Here is a 22,353-nt window from a genome sequence, read left to right as displayed (position 1 = left end):
TTTGTAGAAAACGGTTCCTTGGCAACATTTTGATTTGACACCTAGTTTTAAAAAAAAAAATCTTACTGGCATAAAGCTGATCTTCCTTGCTGCTAGATATGACGTGGAGATGCCGGTGATGGACTGGGGTTGACAATTGTAAACAATTTTACAACACCAAGTTATAGTCCAGCAATTTTATTTTAAATGGCTTCAAGGAGCTCTTGAAACATTTGCCTGAGGAAGGAGAAAATCTCCGAAAGCTTGTGAATTTAAAATAAAATTGCTGGACTATAACTTGGTGTTGTAAAATTGTTTACAATTGCTGCTAGATGGCATCAGTGATATCACTGAGCAGTGTCCTGGAGCAGTTTCATAATAAACACTGGGGGGTGCAACTTTATATTGGTCTGAGAAGTACAACAATCGCCAGACAGGAGGGTTCCCTCCCAGTCGGGGAACACTTCAGCAGTCAAGGACATTCAGCCACCGACCTTCGGGTAAGCGTACTCCAAGGCGGCCTTCGAGACACACGACAATGCAAAATCGTCGAGCAGAAATTGATAGCCAAGTTCAGCACCCATGAGGACAGCCTCAACCGGGATCTTGGGTTCATGTCACGCTACACGTAACCCCACCAGCGAACAAAAGTTATCTGTTTTTAATATAACTGGTCATTTGCTGTCTTTCTCTTCCTTCCGGATGTTTCTATGTTTGCCTCTTTTTTTTTTTGGTTGTTTGTATATTCGGTGGCCCTGTAGGTAACACCTCTCTGTCTGAACACTTTGATTGCCTTGGCAACGGGCAGTTGGAAAGACTATCTGTAATCACCAGGTATTGTTCTGTGATTTATAAATGCGAAAGGTTTGAGGATTTCATTTCCACATTCACCCGAGGAAGGAGGAAGCCTCCGAAAGCTTGTGATTTTCAAATAAAATTGTTGGACTATAACTTGGTGTTGTAAAATTGTTTACAACTTTCAGGAGAGGAAGGGCAGAAATGGGGAGAACATTGGCAAAACAAAAACAATAAATTAATAGCTTTATTGAGACCAATTTATTTTAGCAGACCATTGATTGTCATGTGAACCAGTGAATTTCCTTCAGTGGCAGTTCGTGGTCACTCAGTTTTTGTATTGACTTTTTACAGTGCTCCAATAAACATCTGCTTATACAGTGTTGATTGGTTAGTGCATTCCCTGTATATATAAAAAAATACTGCATGAGTGACTTGGTCAGGTACTGGTTTCTGGTCTGCAGCTTTATTCTGGAGCCAATGATATTGCCTTAACAGATCTATTCAAAGCACACTTGTGATATTTTTAATATGTGGTTTTTGAAGGTTCTGTTTAGCCTTTCATGAAAGTAAATCTGTTTTAAAAACAATGTCGCACTTAAGTTTTGTTACAACTCTGGTGTTTTCTTGTAATTTTATTTTATACAGTTGCATATTCACTCTTGCACACACTTCATTAAAACGTACAAAATGTTTTGATCCTGAAGACTTTGTTAAAACTTGTATATGTGACCGATTATAACTAATCATCTCAAGTTTTCTCGAACATTTGCTTTTGTTAGTAGCCCTGTTACCTACACCAGTGTAGGTTAAATCTTTGAAGAACTTACAAGAGAAAGGGTACTATTTCAGTTGAGCAATGAGTGCTGTTGTGTTGAAGTACAGTGACTACATTTACTGTCCACACACACTAAGCTCCAGGCTAGTGAGTGACCAGGCTATCTTTCATCCCAGTTTTACTTTCTTTACATGGCCACTTCACACAGTGGATACCCGAGAGCAATTACAAGAAGATCAATTACATTTGATGATGTCAAACAGCTAACTTTACAAGGCAGTAATCTAATTGGAGGGGTTTAATGCCAAACTGCTAAATTTGGACGGCATTAATCTAATTAGAGGGATTTGATGTCAAACGTACGCAATTTATGGTGCACTCACACATCAGCTTCAGTGTCGCAGCAAAGTGGTTTTTGCTGCACTGAAACATTGAATTTGATGTGTTGGCGGAGATTTGGGCCAGTGATCTGAGTGGATTGCAATGGAGCTGTAGAAGTAAAAATCCTAGGAGCTGGTAGTTGTAAACGATCTGCAAATCGCCAACTGACGTGTAAACATGGTCCTCTGCAGTTCAGCTTCAGAAGTACATAGTAGGGCGAGGGCAAAGCTGGAATATTGCCAGCAAGTACTGAATATATAATTGCAAATTTAAGCAAAAAACTTTTGAATAGTTGGTTGTCCCTTCTGAGGCTAATGTAGGAAATGTTTTTAATTGCTTGTAAATCATCACACGCATCATGATGCAAGGACATCATCTGCACAGCATTTAAACCCAGGAAGTCAAATTAGTTATTGGAAGAGCCAGTATCAGTCGGTGCTCTAAACCCTAAGTGAATTTGGGAGGGATTTGCTTTCAGTTTGCTTGGTGCAGTATAAATAGATCTTGATAGATTTTCATTGCAAGAGGATTTGATTTGAGTATAGGAGCAAGGATGTCTTACTGCAGTTATGCAGGGCCTTGGAGAGACCACACTTGGAGTATTGTGTGCAATTTTGGTCTCCTTACCTAAGAAAGGATATACTTGCCATAGAGGGAGTGCAGCAACGGTTCACCAGACTGATTCCTGGGATGGCAGGACTGTCGTCTGAGGAGAGATTGGGTCGACTCGGCCTGTATTCACTCGAGTTTAGAAGAATGAGAGGGGATCTCATTGAAACATATAAAATTCTGACAGGGCTAGACAGCCTGGATGCAGGGAGGATGTTTTCCCTGGCTGGGGGGGTCCAGAACGAGGGGTCACAGACTGAGATGGGGAGAAGTTACTTCACTCAGAGGGTGGTGAACCTGTGGAATTCTCTACCACAGAAGGCCGTGGAGGCCACGTCACTGAGTATACTTTAGAAAACTATCTAGCTCCTTCTTGACACAAAAGGCATCAAGGGGTATGGGGAGAGAGCGGAAATATGGTATTGAGATAGAGGATCAGCCATGATCATATTGAATGGCGGAGCAGGCCCGAAGGGCCAAATGACCTACTCCTGCTCCTGTTTTCTGCGTTTTCTATGTTTTAAGTCATCTGTGCATGAGATTATCCCTAAAGTTGTTGTACATTTATATAGATGGCTTTAATTCCTCTGGTGTATTTTCTATTAATGCTGGTAGCAGCTATCAGCGGTGCCAGCAATTGACCATTTGCTCCTTGATCTTGGTGCATGGTGTCCAGATAGAAAGATTAACAAGTGAGCAATTGTTAATCTTTTAGTCTGTTTTATTTTAAAATCTGTAATTACTTAAATCCCATATCTGTTATTGATAGTACTTCTGCAATCACTGAATTTGACATTTGGTTTCACATTGAAGTCAATGGGAATCAGGGGGAAAACTGTCCAATGGCTGGAGTCATACCTAGCACAAAGGAAGATGGTCGTGGTTGTTGGAGGCCAATCATCTCAGCCCCAGCACATTGCTGTAGGAGTTCCTCAGGGCAGTGTCCTAGGCCCAACCATCTTCTGCTGCTTCATCAATGACCTTCCCTCCATCATAAGGTCAGAAATGGGGATGTTCGCTGATGATTGCACAGTGTTCAGTTCCATTGGCAACCCCTCAGATAATGAAGCAGTCCATGCCCGCATGCAGCAAGACCTGGACAACATTCAGGCTTGGGCGGATAAGTGGCAAGTAACATTCGCGCCAGACAAGTGCCAGGCAATGACCATCTCCAACAAGTGGGAGTCTAACCGCTTCCTCTTGACATTCAACGGCATTACCATCGCCGAATCCCCCACCATCAACATCCTGGGGGTCACCATTGACCAGAAACTTAACTGGACCAGCCACATAAATACTGTGGCTACAAGAGCTGGTCAGAGGCTGGGTAGTCTGTGGCGAGTGACTCACCTCCTGACTCCTCAAAGCCTTTCCCCCATCTACAAGGCACAAGTCAGGAGTGTGATGGAATACTCTCCACTTGCCTGGATGAGTGCAGCTCCAACAACACTCAAACTCAACACCATCCGGGACAAAGCAGCCCGCTTGATTGGCACCCCATCCACCACCCTAAACATTCACTCCCTTCACCCACCAGTGCACCGTGGCTGCAGTGTGTACCAGCCAGTGGTGCACTGCAGCAACTCGCCAAGGCATCTTCGACAGCACCTCCCAAACCCGCGACCTTTACCACCTAGAAGGACAAGGGCAGCAGGCACGTGGGAACAACACAACCTGCACGTTCCCCTCCAAGTCACACACTATCCTGACTTGTAAATACATCGCCATTCCTTCATTGTCGCTGGGTCAAAATCCTGGAACTCCCTACCTAATAGGACTGGGAGAACCTTCACCTCACGGACAGCGGCGATTCAAGAAGGCGGCTCACTACCTTCTCAAGGGCAATTAGGGATGGGCAATAAATGCTGGCCTTGCCAGCGATGCCCACATCCCATGAACGAATAATTTAAAAAAAAATGTGAGATCATATGCACCCTATGTCATCTATGAAATTTTAATGGCCCACAGAATGTGTAACTGTGGTCTGCTTAATCAGCCCATGATTCAAGCTTCAACAACTCTTAGATACCAACACCCCTTTTGATCCTTCTTCCTCTTCACTTTGCTCTGAACCTATCCCTCCCTCCAATCTCGCCCCTTGTCGTGTTTTCACTATCCCCTCTGACCTTCCCCTCTCTGACCCGGAACGATTAGTCCTCAGCAAAGGCCTGAGCTTCATCCCCTTACACCCCCACCTCGATGAATTTCGAGCTCAACACGAGGCTGAGCTCTTCTTCCTTCGCCTCCGCGCCCACTTCTTTGGCCAGGAGCCCTCCCCCAGCACAGCGGAACCTTTCTCCCATCTTCAGAATTCTTGTTTCACTTGGACCCCTCCCTCTGACCTCTTACCCTCTCTTGATCTTTTCATTGCGAAGTGCCGGCGTGACATCGGCCGTCTCAATTTCTCTACTCTCCTCACTCACTCTAACCTACCTCCCTCTGAACTCGCAGCGCTCCGTTCTCTCAGGTCCAACCCTGACATTGTCATTAAACCTGCTGACAAGGATGGTGCTGTTGTGTGGCGAACAGACCTCTACCTCGTGGAGGTTGAACGCCAACTCTCCGACTCCTCCTCCCCTGGACCATGACCCCACCGCCGAACGTCAAGTCATAGTTTTCCCAGACCGTTACTGACCTCATCTCTTCTGGAGATCTTTCCTCCACGGCCTCCAACCTCATAGTCCCCCAACCCCGCACAGCCCGCTTCTACCTCCTACCCAAGATCCACAAACAAGACTGCCCTGGGAGACCCATCGTTTCAGCCTGTTCTTGCCCCACAGAACTTAATTCCTCCAATCTTGACTCTTTTTTCACCCCTTGTCCACTCTCTTCCAACTCCGCGTCTCTTCTGATGCCCTCCCCCACTTCAACAGTTTCCAGTTCCCCGGCCCTAACCGTCTCCTTTTCACCGTGGACATCCAGTCCCTCTACACCTCCATCCCCCACCAGGATGGCCTGCGGACTCTCCACTTCTTGCTTGAACGGAGGCCCAACCAGTTCCCCATCCACCACCACCCTCCTTCGCATGGCTGAACTTGTTCTTAACGTTGAGCAACTTCTCCTTTGACTCCACTCACTCCAAATAAAAGGTGAGGGTATGGGTCCCAACTATGCCTGCCTTTTTGTGGGATACGTGGAACGTACTCGGGTCCTCTCCCTCACCTCTTTTTCCAGTACATTGATGACTGTATCGGTGCCGGTTCCTGCTCTCGTCCGAACTGGAAAATTTCATCAACTTTGTTTCCAATTTCCACCCTTCCCTCGCCTTCATGTGGTCCCATCTCCGACACTTCCCTTCCCTTCGACTTTTCTATCTCTATTTCTGGGGATAGGCTGTCAACTAATATCTATTATAAGCCCACTGACTCCCACAGCTACTTTGATTACACTTCCTCCAACCAGCTTCCTGTAAGGACTCGATTCCCATCTCCCAGTTTCTCCGTCTCCGTCTCCGTCGCATCTGTTCTGATGATACCACCTTCCATACCAGTGCTTCCGACATGTCTTTTTCCTCAACCGAGGATTCCCCTCCACTGTAGTTGACGGGGCCCTCGACTGTGTCTGTCCTATTTCCCGCACTTCTACCCTCACCCCTTCCCTTCCCACCCAGAACCATGATAGGGTCCCCCTTGTCCTCACCTTCCGCCCCACCTGCCTCCACATTCAACGTATCATCCTCCGCCATTTCTGCCACCTCCAGCGTGATCCCACCACAAAACACGTCTTCTCCTCCCCTCCCCTTTCAGCATTCCGAAGGGACTGCTCCTTCCACAACACCATAGTCCACTCTTCCATTACCCCCAACACCTGCTCTCCTCCCCATGGCATGTTCCCGTGCGCGCGCAGGCGATGCAACACCTGTCTCTTCACCTCCTCCCTTCCCACTGTCCAGGGCACCAAACACTTCCAGGTGAAACGGCGGTTTACTTGTACTTCTTTCAGTTTAGTATATTGTATCTGCTGCATACAATGCGGTCTCCTCTACATTCGGGAGACCAAACGCAGACTGGGTGATCGCTTTGCTGAACTGCTCTGTCTGGAAGCGTGACCCTGACCTGCCGGTCGCTTGCCATTTTAATTCCCCATCCCACTCCTACTCTGACCTCTCTGTCCTTGGCCTCTTACACAGTTCCAAAGAAGCTCAACATAAGCTCGAGGAACAGCACCTCATCTTTCGTTTAGGCACTTTACAACCTTCCGGACTCGACATTGATTTCAGTAACTTCAGATCATAACCACTGCTATTTTTTTCAGTCAGCTTGTGCTGGTAATGGTTCTGCTGCTGCCATTTACAGCTACTCCTGATCAATCTTTTGTTTCTTAACCTGTCCTATTACCACCCTCCTTGCCTTGTAACATCATCCCTTTTGTCATTTAATCACTCGAACCCTCTGCCCTATCACAGACTTCCCCTTTTGTTCTTTCCCTACTCCCCTTTCCATGGCTCTATACTTGCTCAAAAACTTAAACTCTTTTAACATCTTCCAGTTCTGACGAAAGGTCTTCGACCTGAAACGTTAACTCTGTTTCTTTCTCCACAGGTGTTGCCTCACTTGCTGAGCTTCTCCAGCATTTTCTGCTTTTATTTAAAATGGAAGGGCTGGTAGCAGGAGTATTAATCTTCTTCAAATCAACTTTTGACAAAAAAAAAATGTTCTCTGATAGCATATTGGGCAAATACACTCCTTGGCATTGAACCATGCAAACCAGGAAGGTTCCAGGATCAATTCCTGCTCCGTGGTGTTAGTTGTTTCCACCTAGAGGAGCAGTTGGGAGGACTATAATTGGTTAGGGATGGGGAAAGTCAGCCAGAGTTCTTGCAACTGATTGCAAACCATTGTACCCCCACTGTAAATCATGTATGTATGTTAGGTAAGGATAGGACTAGACTGTGCTGCGCTGTGATATCCTCACTTGAATAACTTGGTGTCAGTCACAGTCCAGGTCCACATTTGGGTGAGGTGTTGGAGGATGCCGGGCACCAATGGCACTGTATCCTAACATGAGTTTGTGCTTTCAGGAGATGACAGTATTGCAGAACGAGAAGGAAGAAAAATTGATGAGTTACTAGTGACGGACATAGGGTGAAGTACTTGGTGTCAGCTTTGGCTCAATGGTAGCATTCTTCTCTGAGTCGGAAGGTCACGGTTCATGTCTAACACAAGAGAAAACAATCTAAATTGACACTCCAGTGCAGTACTGAGGGAGTGCTGCACTGTCAAACACTTTCTTATGGATGAGATATTAAATCCAGGCCTGTCTGCCTTTTCTGGTGGATATAAAAGATCCCATAGCATTATTTGAAGAAGTCCAGGGGAATTCTCCTGATGTTGTGGCCAACATTCCTCTCTCAACCACCACCACTAAAACAAATTAACTGGCCATTTATTATTGCTATTTGTGGGACTGTGCTGTGCACAAATTGGCTACCATGTTTGTCTGCATTACAACAGTGACTACACTTAAAAAAAAAAGTACTTCATTGGCTGCGAAGCACTTAGCACATTGAGAATGTGAAAGCTATATAAATGTTTTTTTTCTAATAATAGTGTATATAAAGCCATAGCTCTGCAAAAATTTCAGTTAGAAATGAGTGGAAATTGATAATTGCTGCAAACCTGTTCTTCAATGAGACAAGTTTTATTACAAACTTGAAGACTTTTTCTCATAAGGAGGTTCTTAAACTATTTTGCTTATCATAGTAGCAATTCAACTGGGCACTTAGGCTGCATGGGGGAGGCGGGTTGGTGGTGGGTGGGAGGGAGAGGAGAGAGAACTGTTATTGGGAAAATTTCCAATAATGGGGAAGGGGTGGAGTGTGGAGGAGAGGATTATTTTAGAATAATACACAGTGGTAGTAATTGTACCCCTACTTGGATGGAAAGATTCCAAGAGGACTTTTGCAGAATTTATGGTTGCTATTTTTGATGTACCTTGGAAGCCCTCAGTTTGGACCAGTACCTCTAATTCTTAAATAAATAGAAGCTAACACAAAAAAAATCAAAAGGGAGTTCTGCCTAATTATTGAACTTAACAACAAATAGGGTGCAAATGAGAACATGAGCTTTGGCGAAGAGAGAATTGTTTTTTCTCCTTCAGTTTTCTCCATTTCTCCCCATCTCTCCTAAGCTGTGGACTCTTGCTTGGGTACTGTTCCACTGGTGCCCACAGCCCTCTGGTACATTCCAGGAGGTGGTCACCCACAGCCACAGAGTTCAGGATAAGCAAGTGGGTGGCCACCCAGAAGGGTAGGAAGAGGCAGGCAGTGCAGGAATCTTCAGAGTGTGTGGCACTCTCAAACTGGTAGGATGACGTCACCTCGCAGGAGTGCAGTTCTGAGCATGGCACCATGGGGCAAAGGACTACACAGGGTCACAGTGAAGTGTAGAAATGCTGTAGCTATAGGGGATTTGATAGTCGGGGACAGACAGGCATTTCTGTGACCACTGACGTGAGTCCCACATGGTGTGTTGCCTACCTGGTGCCAGGGTAAAGGACATCAAGGAAATGGTGCAGAACATTCTGCGGGGGCAAGGGGAACAGCCAGAAGTCATGGTCCATGTGGATACTAATGACATAGGAAAGAAAAGGGATGAGGTCCTGCGATTAGGGTTTCAGGAGCTAAGGAGGAAGTTAGAAAGCAGGACCTCAAAGGTACTAATTTCTGGATTACTTCCGGTGCCATGTGCTAGTGAGTACAGCAATAAGATGATAAGGCCAGTTAACTTCGGTGGTGGGGAAGCTTTTAGAAACAATAATCTGGGACAAAATTAACAGTCGCTTGGACAAGTGTGGATTAATTAAGGAATGCTAGCATAGATTTGTTAAAGGCAAATCGTGTTTAACTAACCTGATTGTGTTTTTTGATGAGGTAACAGTGAGGGTTGATGATGTGTATATGGACTTCCAAAAGGCGTTTGATTAAGTGCCACATAATAGGCTTGTCAGCAAAGTTGAAGCCCATGGAATAAAAGGGGCAGCATGGATACAAAATTGGCTAAGTGACAGGAAACAGTGTTTTTCGGACTGGAGGAAGGTATACTGTGGTGTTGCCCAGGGTTGGTACTGGAACCGTTGCTTTTTTTTTCATATATATTAATGACTTGGGTGTACAGGGCACAATTTCAAAATTTACAGATGACACAAAACTTGGAAGTGTAGTGAACAGTGAGGAGGATAGTAATAGACTTCAAAAGGTAATAGACAGGCTGGTGGAATGGGCAGACAAGTGGCAGGTGAAATTTAATGCCGAGAAGTGTAAAGTGATTCATTTTGGTAGGAAGAACAAGGAAGGCAATATAAACTAAATGGTATAATTCTAAAGTGGGTGCAGGAACAGAGAGATCTGGGAGAATATGTGCACAAATCGTTGAAGGTGGCAGGACAGGTTGAGAATGCGGTTTAAAAAGCATATGGGATCCTGGGCTTTATAAATATAGACAGAGTACAAAAACATGGAAGTTACGTTGAATCTTTATAAAACGCTGGTTCAGCCACAACTGGAGTATTGTGACCAATTCTGGACATCGCACTTTAGGAAGGATGTGAAGGCCTTAGAGAGGGTGCAGAAAAGATTTACTAGACTGATTCCAGGATGAGGGACTTCAGTTATGTGGATAGACTGGAGAAGCTGGGGTTGTTCTCCTTAGAGCAGAGAAGATTTGATAGAAGTGTTCAAAATCTTGAAGGGTTCAGATAGAGTAAATAAAGAGAAACTTTTCCCATTGGCAGAGGGGTTGAGAACCAGAGGACACACATTTAAGGTGATTGGCAAAAGAACTAATGGACATGAGGAAAAACTTTTTTGCGCAGCTATGATCCGGAATGCGCTGCCTGAAAGGGTGGTGGAAGCAAATTCAATCATGGCTTTCAGAAAGGAATTGGATAAATACTAGAAAGGAAAAAAATTGCAGGGCTACAGGGACAGAGCGGAGGAATGGAACTAACTGGATTGCTCTTATAAGGAGCTGGCACGGGCTCGATGGGCCGAATGGCTGCCTTCTGTGCTGTAACCATTCTATGATTCAGTGGTACCTCATCCAAGGACCATTTTGCTTGTTTGTATCTAACATGAATGTCAGTGGGATATTTAAGCATGGAGCGTGTCACAAATTAGTCTAATTTTACCCTCAGCCTAATGCCTACACATGAGCACTTTCCAGCAGGAGTCAATAGCTATTAATTGGGAGCAGAAACTCTTAGTGTTATTTTCCATCACTAGCCCAGAGGTGCACAGGCTAATTATAGCAACTGGTGCTCTGGCTGACATCAGCATAGATGAGGAATTCTGTTGTAGAATTACTCTAGCCAGCATCGTTATCCACTGAGGAATTGCAACTGGCTTTCTTAAATGAACTACCTAGACAAACGTTTTCTGTATGTTTCTACTCCTTATTCGTATACTTTTTTAAAATGATGTAAATACAGTGTGAAAGGCCATGGCACAAAGTGCAGGACATCAACAAGATTGAGTCATCATAGAAAGTCACGGCACAGAAGGGGGCCATTCGTCCCATATCCATGCCAGCCGAAAAAGAGCTATCCAGCTTAATCCCACTTTCCAGCACTTGGTCCATGTCCCTGTCGGTTACAACGCTTCAAGTGCACATCCAGGTACTTTTATATTTTTAATCCTTCTACCAATTACTTTAAATCTATGCCCCCTGGTCACTGACCCCTCTGCTACGGGAAGTAGGTCCTCCCTGTCCACTCTATCTAGTCCCATCATAATTTTATATACCTCAATTAAATCTCCCCTCAGCCTCCTTTGTTCCAAAGAAAACAACCCCAGTCTTATCTCATAGCTAAAATTCTCCAGCTCTGGCAACATCCTCGTAAATCTCCTCTGTACCCTCTCGAGTGCAATCACATCTTTCCTGTAATGTGGTGACCAGAACAGTACGCAGTACTCAAGCTGTGGCCCAACCAATGTTTTATACAGTTCCAGCACAACCTCCCTGCTCTTATTCTATGCCTCGGCTAATAAAGGAAAGTATTCCATATGCATTCTTAACCACCTTATCTACCTGTCCTGCTACCTTCAGGGATCTGTGGACATGCAGTCGAAGGTCCCTCACTTCCTCTACACCTTTCAGTATCCTCCCATTCGTTGTGTACTCCCCTGCCTTGTTTGCCCTCCCCAAATGCATTACCTCACACTTCTGCGGATTGAATTCCATTTGCCACTTTTCTGCCCACCTGACCAGTCCATTGATATCTTAGAATCATAGAAAGGTTACAGCATGGAAGGAGGCCATACGGCCCATCGAGTCCGTGCCGGCTCTATGCAAGAACAATCCAGCTAATCCCACTCCCCTGCTATTTCTGCGTAGCCCTGCACATCCTTTCAAGTACTTATCCAGTTCCCTTTTGAAGGCCATGATTGAATCTGCCTCCACCACCCCCTCGGGCAGTGCATTCCAAATCGTAACCACTCGCTGTGTAAAAGCTTTTTATCGTGTCACCTTTGATTCTTTTGCCAATCACCTCAAATCTATGTCCTCTGGTCCTTGACCCTTCCGCTAATGGGAACAGTTTCTCTCTATCTACTCTATCTAGACACTTCATGATTTTGAATACTCTATCAAATTAAATCTCCCCGCAACCGTCTCTGTTCCAAGGAGAACAAACCCAGCTTCTCCAGTCTATCCACGTAACTAAAGTCCCTCATCCCTGGAATTATTCTAGTAAATCTCTTCTGCTCCCTTTAAGGCCTTCACATCTTTCCTGAAGTGCGGTGCCGAGAACGGGACACAATACTCCAGCTGTGGCCGAACCAGTGTTTTATAAAGGTTCATAACTTCCATACTTTTGTACTCATTGCCTCCTTTATAAAGCCCTGTATCCCGTATGCTTTTTTTAACCACTTTCTCAACCTGCCACCTTCAATGATTTGTGTACATATACCCCCAGATCTCTCTGTTCCTGCACCCCTTTTAGAATTGTGCCCTCTAGTTCATATTGCCTCTCCTCGTTCTCCCTAACAAAATGTATCACTTCACATTTTTCTGCGTTAAATTTCATCTGCCACTTGTCCACCCATGCCACCAGCCTGTCTATATCCTTTTGAAGTCTGTCACTATTCTTCTCACTGTTTACTACCCATCCAAGTTTTGTGTCATCTGCAGATTTTGAAATTGTGCCCTGCACACCCAAGTCCAAGTCATTAACATATTTCAAGAAAAGCAGTGTTCCCAGCACTGACCCCTGGGGAACACCACTGTACATCTCCCTCCAGTCCGTAAAACAAGCGTTCATCACTACTCTCCGTTTCCTGTCCCTTAGCCAATTCTGTATCCATGCTGCTACTGCCCTCTTTATTCCATGGGCCGCAATGACCATCTCCACAAGAGAGTGTCTAACCACCTCCCCTTGACATTCAACGGCATTACCATCGCCGAATCCCCCACCATCAACATCCTGGGGGTCACCATTGACCAGAAACTTAACTGGACCAGCTACATAAATACTGTGGCTACAAGAGTAACTCAGAGGCTGGGTATTCTGCGGCGACTGACTCACCTCCTGACTCCCCAAAGCCTTTCCACCATCTACAAGGCACAAGTCAGGAGTGTGATGGAATACTCTCCACTTGTCTGGATCAGTGCATCTCCAACAATACTCAAGAAGCTCGACACCATCCGGGACAAAGCAACCCGCTTGATTGGCACCCCATCCACCACCCTAAACATTCACTCCCTTCACCACCGGCGCACAGTGGCTGCATTGTGTACCATCCACAGGATGCACTGCAGCAACTCACCAGGGCTTCTTCGACAGCACCTCCCAAACCCACGACCTCTACCACCTAGAAGGACAAGTGCAGCAGGCACATGGGAACAACACCACCTGCACGTTCCCCTCCAAGTCACACACCATTCCGACTTGGAAATATATTGCCGTTTCTTCATTGTCGCTGGGTCAAAATCCTGGAATTCCCTACCTAACAGCACTGTGGGAGAACCTTCACCTCAAGGACTGCAGCGGTTCAAGAAGGCAGCTTACCACCACCTTCTCAAGGGCAATTAGGGAGGGGCAATAAAGGCTGGCCTTGCCAGTGATGCTCACATCCCATGAACGAATAAAAATCTTGATGATAAGCCTACCATGCAGCACTTTATCAAACGCCTTTTGAAAGTCCATATACACCACATCAACTGCATTGCCCTCATCTACCCTCTCTGTTACCTCATCAACAAACTCTTTCTGGAGTCTACAGCTTTCCTTCTCACTATCAACCTTATGGCCAATTTTTGTATCATCTGCAAATTTCTTGATCAAGCCCCCCATATTCAAGTAAAAGAGAATACATGGTAAATTAGGAGTAGTGATCAGGTGATGCCAAGTTTGGTTATAACAACTAGAAGATAGTAGGAGGAACGAAAGATTGAGAGGATAAAAGTTCTACAATTTTGAGGCCCAGGACAAAAATGAGTTGGAGTAGAAACTGAATCATGATTTAAGTTCAGAGGTACTGACGATAATAGCATTGATAAAGTAAAAACGAGGGAGGGGAGGGTAGGGGCGGTGAGGGAAGGAGTGGCAGGGAAAGAGAGAGGAAATGAGAAAACAATTGCTTATCAAATGACCAGATTTTTTTTTTCTTGTGGCCGTTTCAGGATAGTGAAGGAGAGCTAGAAGAGCCTCCCCAATTTTAAGATAGTATTTGTCTTTGGGTTTGGGGCTTTATAGAGAATTATGAATTATTGATGGAAAAAGTGTTTGTTTCAATAGAGGAGACAGAATTTCATTTAAGGTGAGAGGAGGTTGTGAAGTCAAGAATGTTGATAGTTGAAGGAGTACGGGTACAAAACACAGGTGAGTGGTGGTGGGTTAGATTTGGAAGACATGAACAAACTACATGAAGAACTGAAACCAGATTTTTATTGTCCCATTGAAAGATGTGGAAGAAATCAAGACATGAAATTCTTTGAAAATGTCCAAGGCAATAGCATTCATCCAAATTTTGAAGTGCGGAATTTTAGATCTATATTAAGGTAACAAGATCACCAGTAGAACAGAAATTCCAAAACCAAAATGGTGATTGTGGTTTCGGCTGGAACTTTTCAATGTGATGAACAATGAGAGTTAAGCACAGCTTCCATTTTAGGGATGTAGTGAAATTGGCATGAGAGAATTACTTAAGATTATGGTGGGCAAGCAAATTTCAGAGGAGATGGAAAGATTGACGAGCTTGCATAAGGTGGGATCAGTTCAGTCATGCGCATCTTGAGGTTAGTGGGAAGCAATAACATCCTGACCGAAGTCTTAGGAATATGTAAAAAGCCTTATCGGAATGTAGAGGGTATGAATTCTGGTAATGATGCCGGTCATAATGATTGAACCGGATGGAGTGAGTTTTCTTTTCTGTCCAAGTTTAAGATTATAGTTGGAATAGAAAAGTAAACTAAAAATGCCACTTCCTTCTTTTGAAGAGCCAGCAGCTGTACATCAGGATGAAGGGTAAAAAGTAGGATTCACAGAAGTTTTGGTAAGGGACCACAAAGAACGGCTGGTGGAGAGCCAGGAAAACAAAAGAAAAACGTTCATTCATGGTGTGCTTTATTACGTCTGAGTTGTCCCAAAGTGCTTCATAATGAATGAATGTGCAGTTGCTGTTATGTGGTTAAATATGGCACCAATTTGAATGCAGTAAAGTTCCCCAAACAAAAATTCAAAGTTTAAAAACTTTATTTTGCATGTTATGTTCAGACTGGTTATTAAAACTACAACATTTTTCATGCATCCGGTAAGATTCAATGCAAACTTGGCACTAAAAGAAAGAATTGCTTGCAAAGCAACTGCTCTCAAATGCCCTACTACTCTACTTCAACATGGAGTCCTTGGTGTGCATTTGTACACAACACACATATATATGTCCAGCCCATTGAAAATCCCTGCTCACCCTTCTGTACTGACTGTTCCAATTAATTATTCACTACTGCAGCTTTCCACCCCCTCCAGCTCATCTCATGGGTACAGTTGCCAACTTTTCAGCATTCTGTATAACGTGGATCGACACAAGGATTTTCACCTGAGGGTAGAGTCTGATTAAATATGCAGTGATGAATTTTGTGTAAGGTCTATCTTGGGTGGAGGGTAAAGGTAGAACCTGAATCTGTTTTATATCTGCAAATGTTTTTGCATTTGTTAATGAAATAAAATGGAAAATGCTGGAAATATCTAGTGGCCTGGCCAACATCTTAAAGAAGAAAAGATAATGACTCAGGCAGAAACCCTTCATTGGTATTTTGGAGGTTTGGGCTGGGGCATGTTGTCAGGGCAGCAGAGAAAGAGCTTTAATTTGCATTTAATCTATGTTGTATCTGATGTGAAAGTGCTTAATGCTGATGCTGTGTGCCCAAAATGGAAAGGAAGGCTACAGTTGACTCTTTATAAAGTTGGGTTTAGAGATGCTAGTAATGGATTTACACAAGTGAGCAGAGATCAAGTTGGCTTGGCAAGCTTCACACTGATCAAAATGTCGGGTGCAGTGGGTAGAATTTTAATAAGTATCAGCGGAATGGCATGCTTGATGGAACCATGATGTACATTCAACAGAAGTGGATTAGGTATGAAACCTTGCATGCCAGCTAGAACAGTGTTATTCAGTAGAAAGCATTGACTAGTCACAGGCATGGTTATGGTGACACCGTTTTAGCCACATGGACTAATTTTAGTGGAAAACCTGTACATTTACTTAATAAACCATTCAGTGCCAAATTTGCAGTTTTTCTCTTTCACCAAAGTTTGGAATTCTAGCGTGAATTTCAGACATCATACATCTTAGTGCAGCTTCTAAGTTTTTGTCCAGTTGCGAGCGGAATTTTAACTGACTTTGTTAGTGATTGCTGAGAATGTTGACTTGGACAGCATGATACGCCAGACCCGCCCCCGCTCTCCATCCAGACCGTGGTTGGATGCTGCTTGCCCTTTGCCATGATGTATCATGTTAGAGCTGCTAGTTATTTGGTTAGGCTTGCATTCTTCTGCTGGCGTCGAGTGGTTATTCCGAGTGGTTATTGGTCAAACTGTCCACGATGACAGTTTCTCTCTCCACCCATTTTAGCATATCACTAATCATCAGTAACCAAGTAAGTAAAGCACACAACAATCAAAAAACACTCACGTGCTCTGTTCTTTGTCTTAACCATTTTACCAACAAATGCAGAAAATGTTTAAGGCTCACATACATTCCCTGTGTGACTGAGTATTGAGATCACATGACCAATGACAGTCCCATGCATTTTTGATTTACTAATCAAAAATGCAATTAGCTACATCTGGATTCCCAATTAGCCACATGTGGCTATTGTATTGGACAACACTGTGCTAGAATAAAATCAGTTATTTCACTGGCATATAGAAAAGTTGAAAGCTCTTGGTTTAGGGCAAATAAGGAAAGGATTTTCAAAGACCCTCCCAGTTGACTGATTTAATGCACAGAACAAAACAGTACTAGTTTACAGTGTGATTTGTTGTAAGGCATTCTTCAAGAAGTGGATATGAGACAGTAGTCATAAGAGGCAAGGATATGCATGCAGTACAAAATAGAATTATAGAAAGGTTACAGCACGGAAGGGGGCCATTCGGCCCATTGAGTCCATGTCTGCTCTATGCAAGAGCAATCCAGCTAGTCCCACTCCCTGCCCTATCCCCGTAGCCCTGCAAATTTTTTCCTTAAAAGTACTTATCCAGTTCCCCTTTGAAGGCCGTGATTGAATCTGCCTCCACCACCCGCTTTGGTAGTGCATTCTAGATCCTAACCACTCGCTGTGTTTTTAAAAAAAAGTTTTTGTCTCCTGTCACCTTCTGGTTCTTCTAATCACCTTAAATCTATGTCCTCTGGTTTCTTGACCCTTCTGCCATTGGGAACAGTTTCTCTCTATCTACACTGTCCAGACCCTTGGTGATTTTGAATACCTCTCTCAAATCTCCTCTCAACCTTCTCTGTTTTGGGATTGGTGGTGAGAAGAAGGTCTAGGTTACTTGCATTATTGGGATGATCAGGGATATGGGTAAACTGACTTGTTTGAGATCATTCAGAATGTCAATAAGAATTCCCAATATATAAACCCATGTTCTTAAGATTTTTTCAGTTTTATTTTTGGTGTTAAAAAAGATGGGAAAAATTGGGCCCATAAAATTGGAGAAAATCATCAAGAAAGCAAGCAAGGAACTTAAAGGTACAATCAAGCTAAATGAGAACCTACAATTATTTACACAGTTCATGGACACCACCTTTATGGGACTCGGACTCTCACTTAATCCCTCCATAGTTTTTTAAAAATAAAGATCAAGAACTTATGTTTGTTGTGGCTTCAATTACATACCTGCCACTATGATAGTAGATTAATCATTTAAAAATGATAGGTTATGGGGAATAGTTGCAATCTTGCTTCCCCTAATATCTCCTCCTTTGGCTTGGCGTACATTTTGTATGGTTACACTTCTGTGAAATGCCGTGGAACATTTTTCTATGTTAAAACTCTATGTAAATGTCCTGTCCTTATTGTAGTACACAATGCCTTGGTGTATGATCTGATAGTTCCCTTAAGACAGGGGTCAATCAGGTGTTATCCTTGCTCCACACCTAACCTAGGAACGAAAAACTAATATTTGCTACAGTGTAAAGAATATAGTCCTCACAGTAACATGTGAAGATGATCCAGGTCTCGGTGTAAAAACAATCCAAATTTCACAGTCTTCATTTAACGTCATGCCAAGAGTCAGGTGCACAGATGCCTGTGCATTGCATCAGTGATATCATCGTGGTATGTAGAGCACGCAGTGGATGCTAACATCGTGGATGCATTGCACAGGTATCTCTGGACCTGATTTTTGGCAAGAAAATGATGGAAAATTTTGGGGAACTTTTAACTCTAATTTGGGAGGAAGTCGATTTTTATCCGTTCACCATCTGAAAAGATATGAGAATTTATTAGTAGATGAGTAGAATCATTGTTGATGGTGAACACTGAAGTCACCAAAAAATATAATTTCAGTAGAGGTGATGTTAAAGGTAATAGATTTTGCTTGACAAAATATTGATAAATTCTACAAAGCCATCAATGTTAGAGATAGCAGATGGGTTTAATGATGTGAGAGAAAGATATTTTGGCCACAGGATATTGAGGTAGTGATTCAAAGGAGCTAAGGCAAGCAGCAGGGATATCGGAACAACACCTGCATCTCCCTGGATCAGAAGTTGGAGTAGAAAATGTAAAGGAAGTTGAAAGGGAGAAAGAATAAAAAAAGTGAAACTTGGATTTTAGTGAAATGATGTCATTCTGCTAAATTTGCTAGGCAATGATTCATTCTTTAACTTTATTTAGGAAATGGCCATCTGTAAATACCACTGGAGTCTGCCCTAAAAGTTGGTGTTGTAAATAGGTTTCAGTCTTTGTATATGTATAGTTAATTCTCATGCCAAATTTCTAATAGTAAGAAATGTTTTTGTTCAACCTGAAGCTGCATGAAAGTAAGGATTGGAGCACAGACTTGGATTAGATGAACTTTTGATTTCAACAGGATGAAAATTGGGTGGCTTCTATAACGGGTGGGCGATCAGCTCCAGCAGTTACTGCCCCACCTGTTGTGTTTTGCAGAATGTGTACCGTATTTTAAATTAAACTGCTTTATTGTGAGAGGATGTCTTTAATTTGATTGGTGCTGTTGCTTCTGATGCACCATCAGGATATGACATGGATTGTTCACCTATTGCATCTGCTCCACCATAGTGAAAGGACTGCAAAGTGGAATTATGCATGTATGTTTGTGTCCTTTTATTGTCCTCCAATTTAACATTGGGAAGACCAAAGCTATCTTCGGCTCCCACCACAAACTCTGTTACCTCGCCATTGATTCCATCCCCTTGCTTGGCCACACTCTCGGGCTGACCCAGACTGTTTGCAACCTCGGCATCCTATTTGATCCTGAGCTGAACATCCGACCCCATATCCTCTCCGTCATAAATACTGTCTACTTCCACTTGCATAACATCGCTTGCCTCCATCCCTGCCCAGCTGATTTGCTACTGAAACCCTCGTCCGTGCTTTTGTTACCTGCAAAACCGACGATTCTAATGCTCTCCTGGCCGGCCTCTCCAAAACTCTGCTACTCGTATCCTAACCTGCACCAAGCCGTGTTCACCCATCACTGCGCTCACTGACCTACATTGGCTCCCGGTCTACCAACTTCTTGATTTTAAAATTCTTATTCTCGTCTTCAAATCCCTCCATGGCCTCGCCCCACCCTATCTCTGAAACCCTCCAAGAGCTCTGTGATACTCCAACTCTGGCTTCTTGTGCATCTCCCACTCCCTTCACCCCCCCCCCCCCCCCCATTGACGGTTGTGCCTTCAGCTGTCTAGGCCGTAAGATCTGGAATTACTTTCCTAAACCTTTCGCCTCTTTACCTATATCTCTTTGACCAAGCTTTTAGTCACTTGTCCTAGTATCTCCTTCTTTGGCTCGATGTCACTCTTTGTCTGATTACGCCTGTGAAGCACCTTGGGATGTTTTACTACATTAAAGGTGCTATATAAATACAAGTTGTCTGGATCAAAAATGGAAATCTTGATGCAGAATTGGATGCACTTCTCTACTTGTCTTTAATGAATTAAGTTTATATATGCCTTTATATATAAAAAAATATATATATCTTTTTGATATAAATTAATGACTTGGATATAGAGGGTATAATTTCAAAGTTTTCAGATGACACGAAACTCAAATGTAGAAGATAGTAACAGACTTTAGCAGGGCATAGACTGGTGAAATGGGCAGACATGTGGCAGATGAAATTTAATGCAGAGAAGTGTGAAGTGATGCACCTTGGCAGGAAGAATGAGGAGAGACAATATAAACTAAATGGTACAAATTTAAAGGGGATGCAGGAACAGAGACCTGGGGATGCACATGCACAAATCTTTGAAGGTGGCAGGACAAGTTGAGAAGGTTGTTAAAAAAAGAATATGGGGTCCTGGGCTTTATTAATTGAGGAATATAGTACAAAAGCAAGGAAGTTGTGCTAAACCTTTATAAAGCACTGATTAGGCCTCAACGTGAGTATTGTGTTTAATTCTGGGCACCAGACTTTAGGAAGGATTTCAAGGCCTTGGAGAGGCTGCAGAAGAGATTTATTAGAATGGTGCCAGGGATGAGGGACTTCAGTTATGTGGAGAGACGAGAAGCTCGGGCTGTTCTCCTTAGAACAGAGATGGTTAAGAGGAGATTTGAAAGAGGTATTCAAAATCCTGAACAGTTTTGGCAGAGTAAATAAGGAGAAACTGTTCCAGTGGCAGAAGGGTTGGTAACCAGAGGACACAGAAGGGTTGGTAACCAGAGGACACAGAGGTGATCAAAACAAAGAAACATTTTTTTATGCAGCAAGTTATGATGATCTGGAATGTACTGCCTGAAAGGGTGTTGGAAGCAGATTCAACAGTAACTTTCAAAAGGGATTTGGATAAATACTTGAGAAAAAATTTACAGGGCAATGGGGAAAGAGCAGGGGAATGGAGCTAATTGGATAGCTCCTCTAAAGAACTGGCACAGGCACAATGGGCCAAATGTGCTGTACCTATTACGATACTATGCCATTGATGCATTTTTTAAAAAATAATTCTTCACAGTGGGTACATAATTTGCACTTTTGTGTCTTTTTGTTTACTATTGTACAAGTTTGCAGACCATGATAACTTGCATGTCGGTGCAACTTAATGTACCAAAATTTATTGAATATGCATTCTTTTTTATAGTTAGCTGAATCAGAATATTAGCCATTCTATGTCCCACTTAGTAAATGCTGCTCTGCTAGTGTATGGTAATTTAACCATTTCAAACTAGATAACACAGTGGTAAATCTGCAGTATGTGTCTTTGCATAATTTTTTTTGCAGCAGTGAATGAAATTATAGACAATAATTACTGTGTCTTTCTTACAGTGATCTTGAAGATGACCTGCTTAGTGATGACTGGGGGTTGAGCAAAAAGGTACGGCAAACAGAAAAGTTTCTGTGGTGGTTCTTTTGAGTTCACTCATTAGACCATTAAAATGTTCCTATTTCTCACAATTTTAAATTTTTTTTGTATAATTAGTAACAAAACTAGCAAATGGGTACGGTAGCATAGTGGTTATGTTACTGGGCTAGTAATCTAGAGGCCTGGACTAAAATCCAGAGTCATGAGTTCAAATCCCGCCACGGCAGCTGGCGAATTAAAAAATTTAATTAATTAAATTCAATTAATTAAATAAAAATCTGGAATTAAAATACTAGTATCAGTAATGATGGCCATGAAACTACCGGATTGTCGTAAAAACCCATCTGGTTCACTAATGTCCTTGAGGGAAGGAAGCCTGCCGCCCTTACCCGGTCTGGCCGATATGTGACTCCAGACCCACAGCAATGTGGTTGATTCTTAATTGCCCTCTGAAATGGCCGAGCAAGCCACTCAGTTGTAAAATCTCGCTACGAAAAGTCATAATAAGAATAAAACAAGACGGACCACCCGGCATCGGACCACTAGGCACCGGACACGACAACGGCAAAACACCAAGCCCAGTCGACCCTGCAAGGTCCTCCTTACTAACATCTGGGGACTTGTGCCAAAATTGGGAGAGCTGTCCCACAGACTAGTCAAGCAACAGCCTGACATAGCCATACTCACAGAATCATATCTTTCAGCCAACGTCCCAGACTCTTCCATCACTATCCCTGGGTATGTCCTGTCCCACCGGCAGGACAGACCCACCAGAGGTGGCGGTACAGTGATATACAGTCAGGAGGGAGTGGCCCTGGGAGTCCTCAAC

The 22,353-nt window shown here is 43.4% G+C and overlaps 1 protein-coding gene across 2 annotated transcripts in view; it reads left to right on the top strand.

Annotated features, from left to right (window-relative positions):
- rbm33a (RNA binding motif protein 33a) overlaps window positions 1–22,353 on the top strand; it is a 167,729-nt gene that overhangs the window by 10,860 nt on the left and 134,516 nt on the right. For both annotated transcript variants that reach the window (XM_068008257.1, XM_068008249.1), the window contains exon 3: window positions 21,488–21,536. In XM_068008257.1, the coding sequence (XP_067864358.1) occupies window positions 21,488–21,536 (49 nt within the window). The remainder of the gene's footprint in view (window positions 1–21,487; window positions 21,537–22,353) is intronic.

Source organism: Heptranchias perlo, chromosome 2, assembly GCF_035084215.1.
Source record: "Heptranchias perlo isolate sHepPer1 chromosome 2, sHepPer1.hap1, whole genome shotgun sequence".
In the NCBI taxonomy this organism is placed as follows: domain Eukaryota; kingdom Metazoa; phylum Chordata; class Chondrichthyes; order Hexanchiformes; family Hexanchidae; genus Heptranchias; species Heptranchias perlo.
Note: the sequence above shows the minus strand (reverse complement) of the source record. Positions and strands in the feature narration are given on the sequence as shown.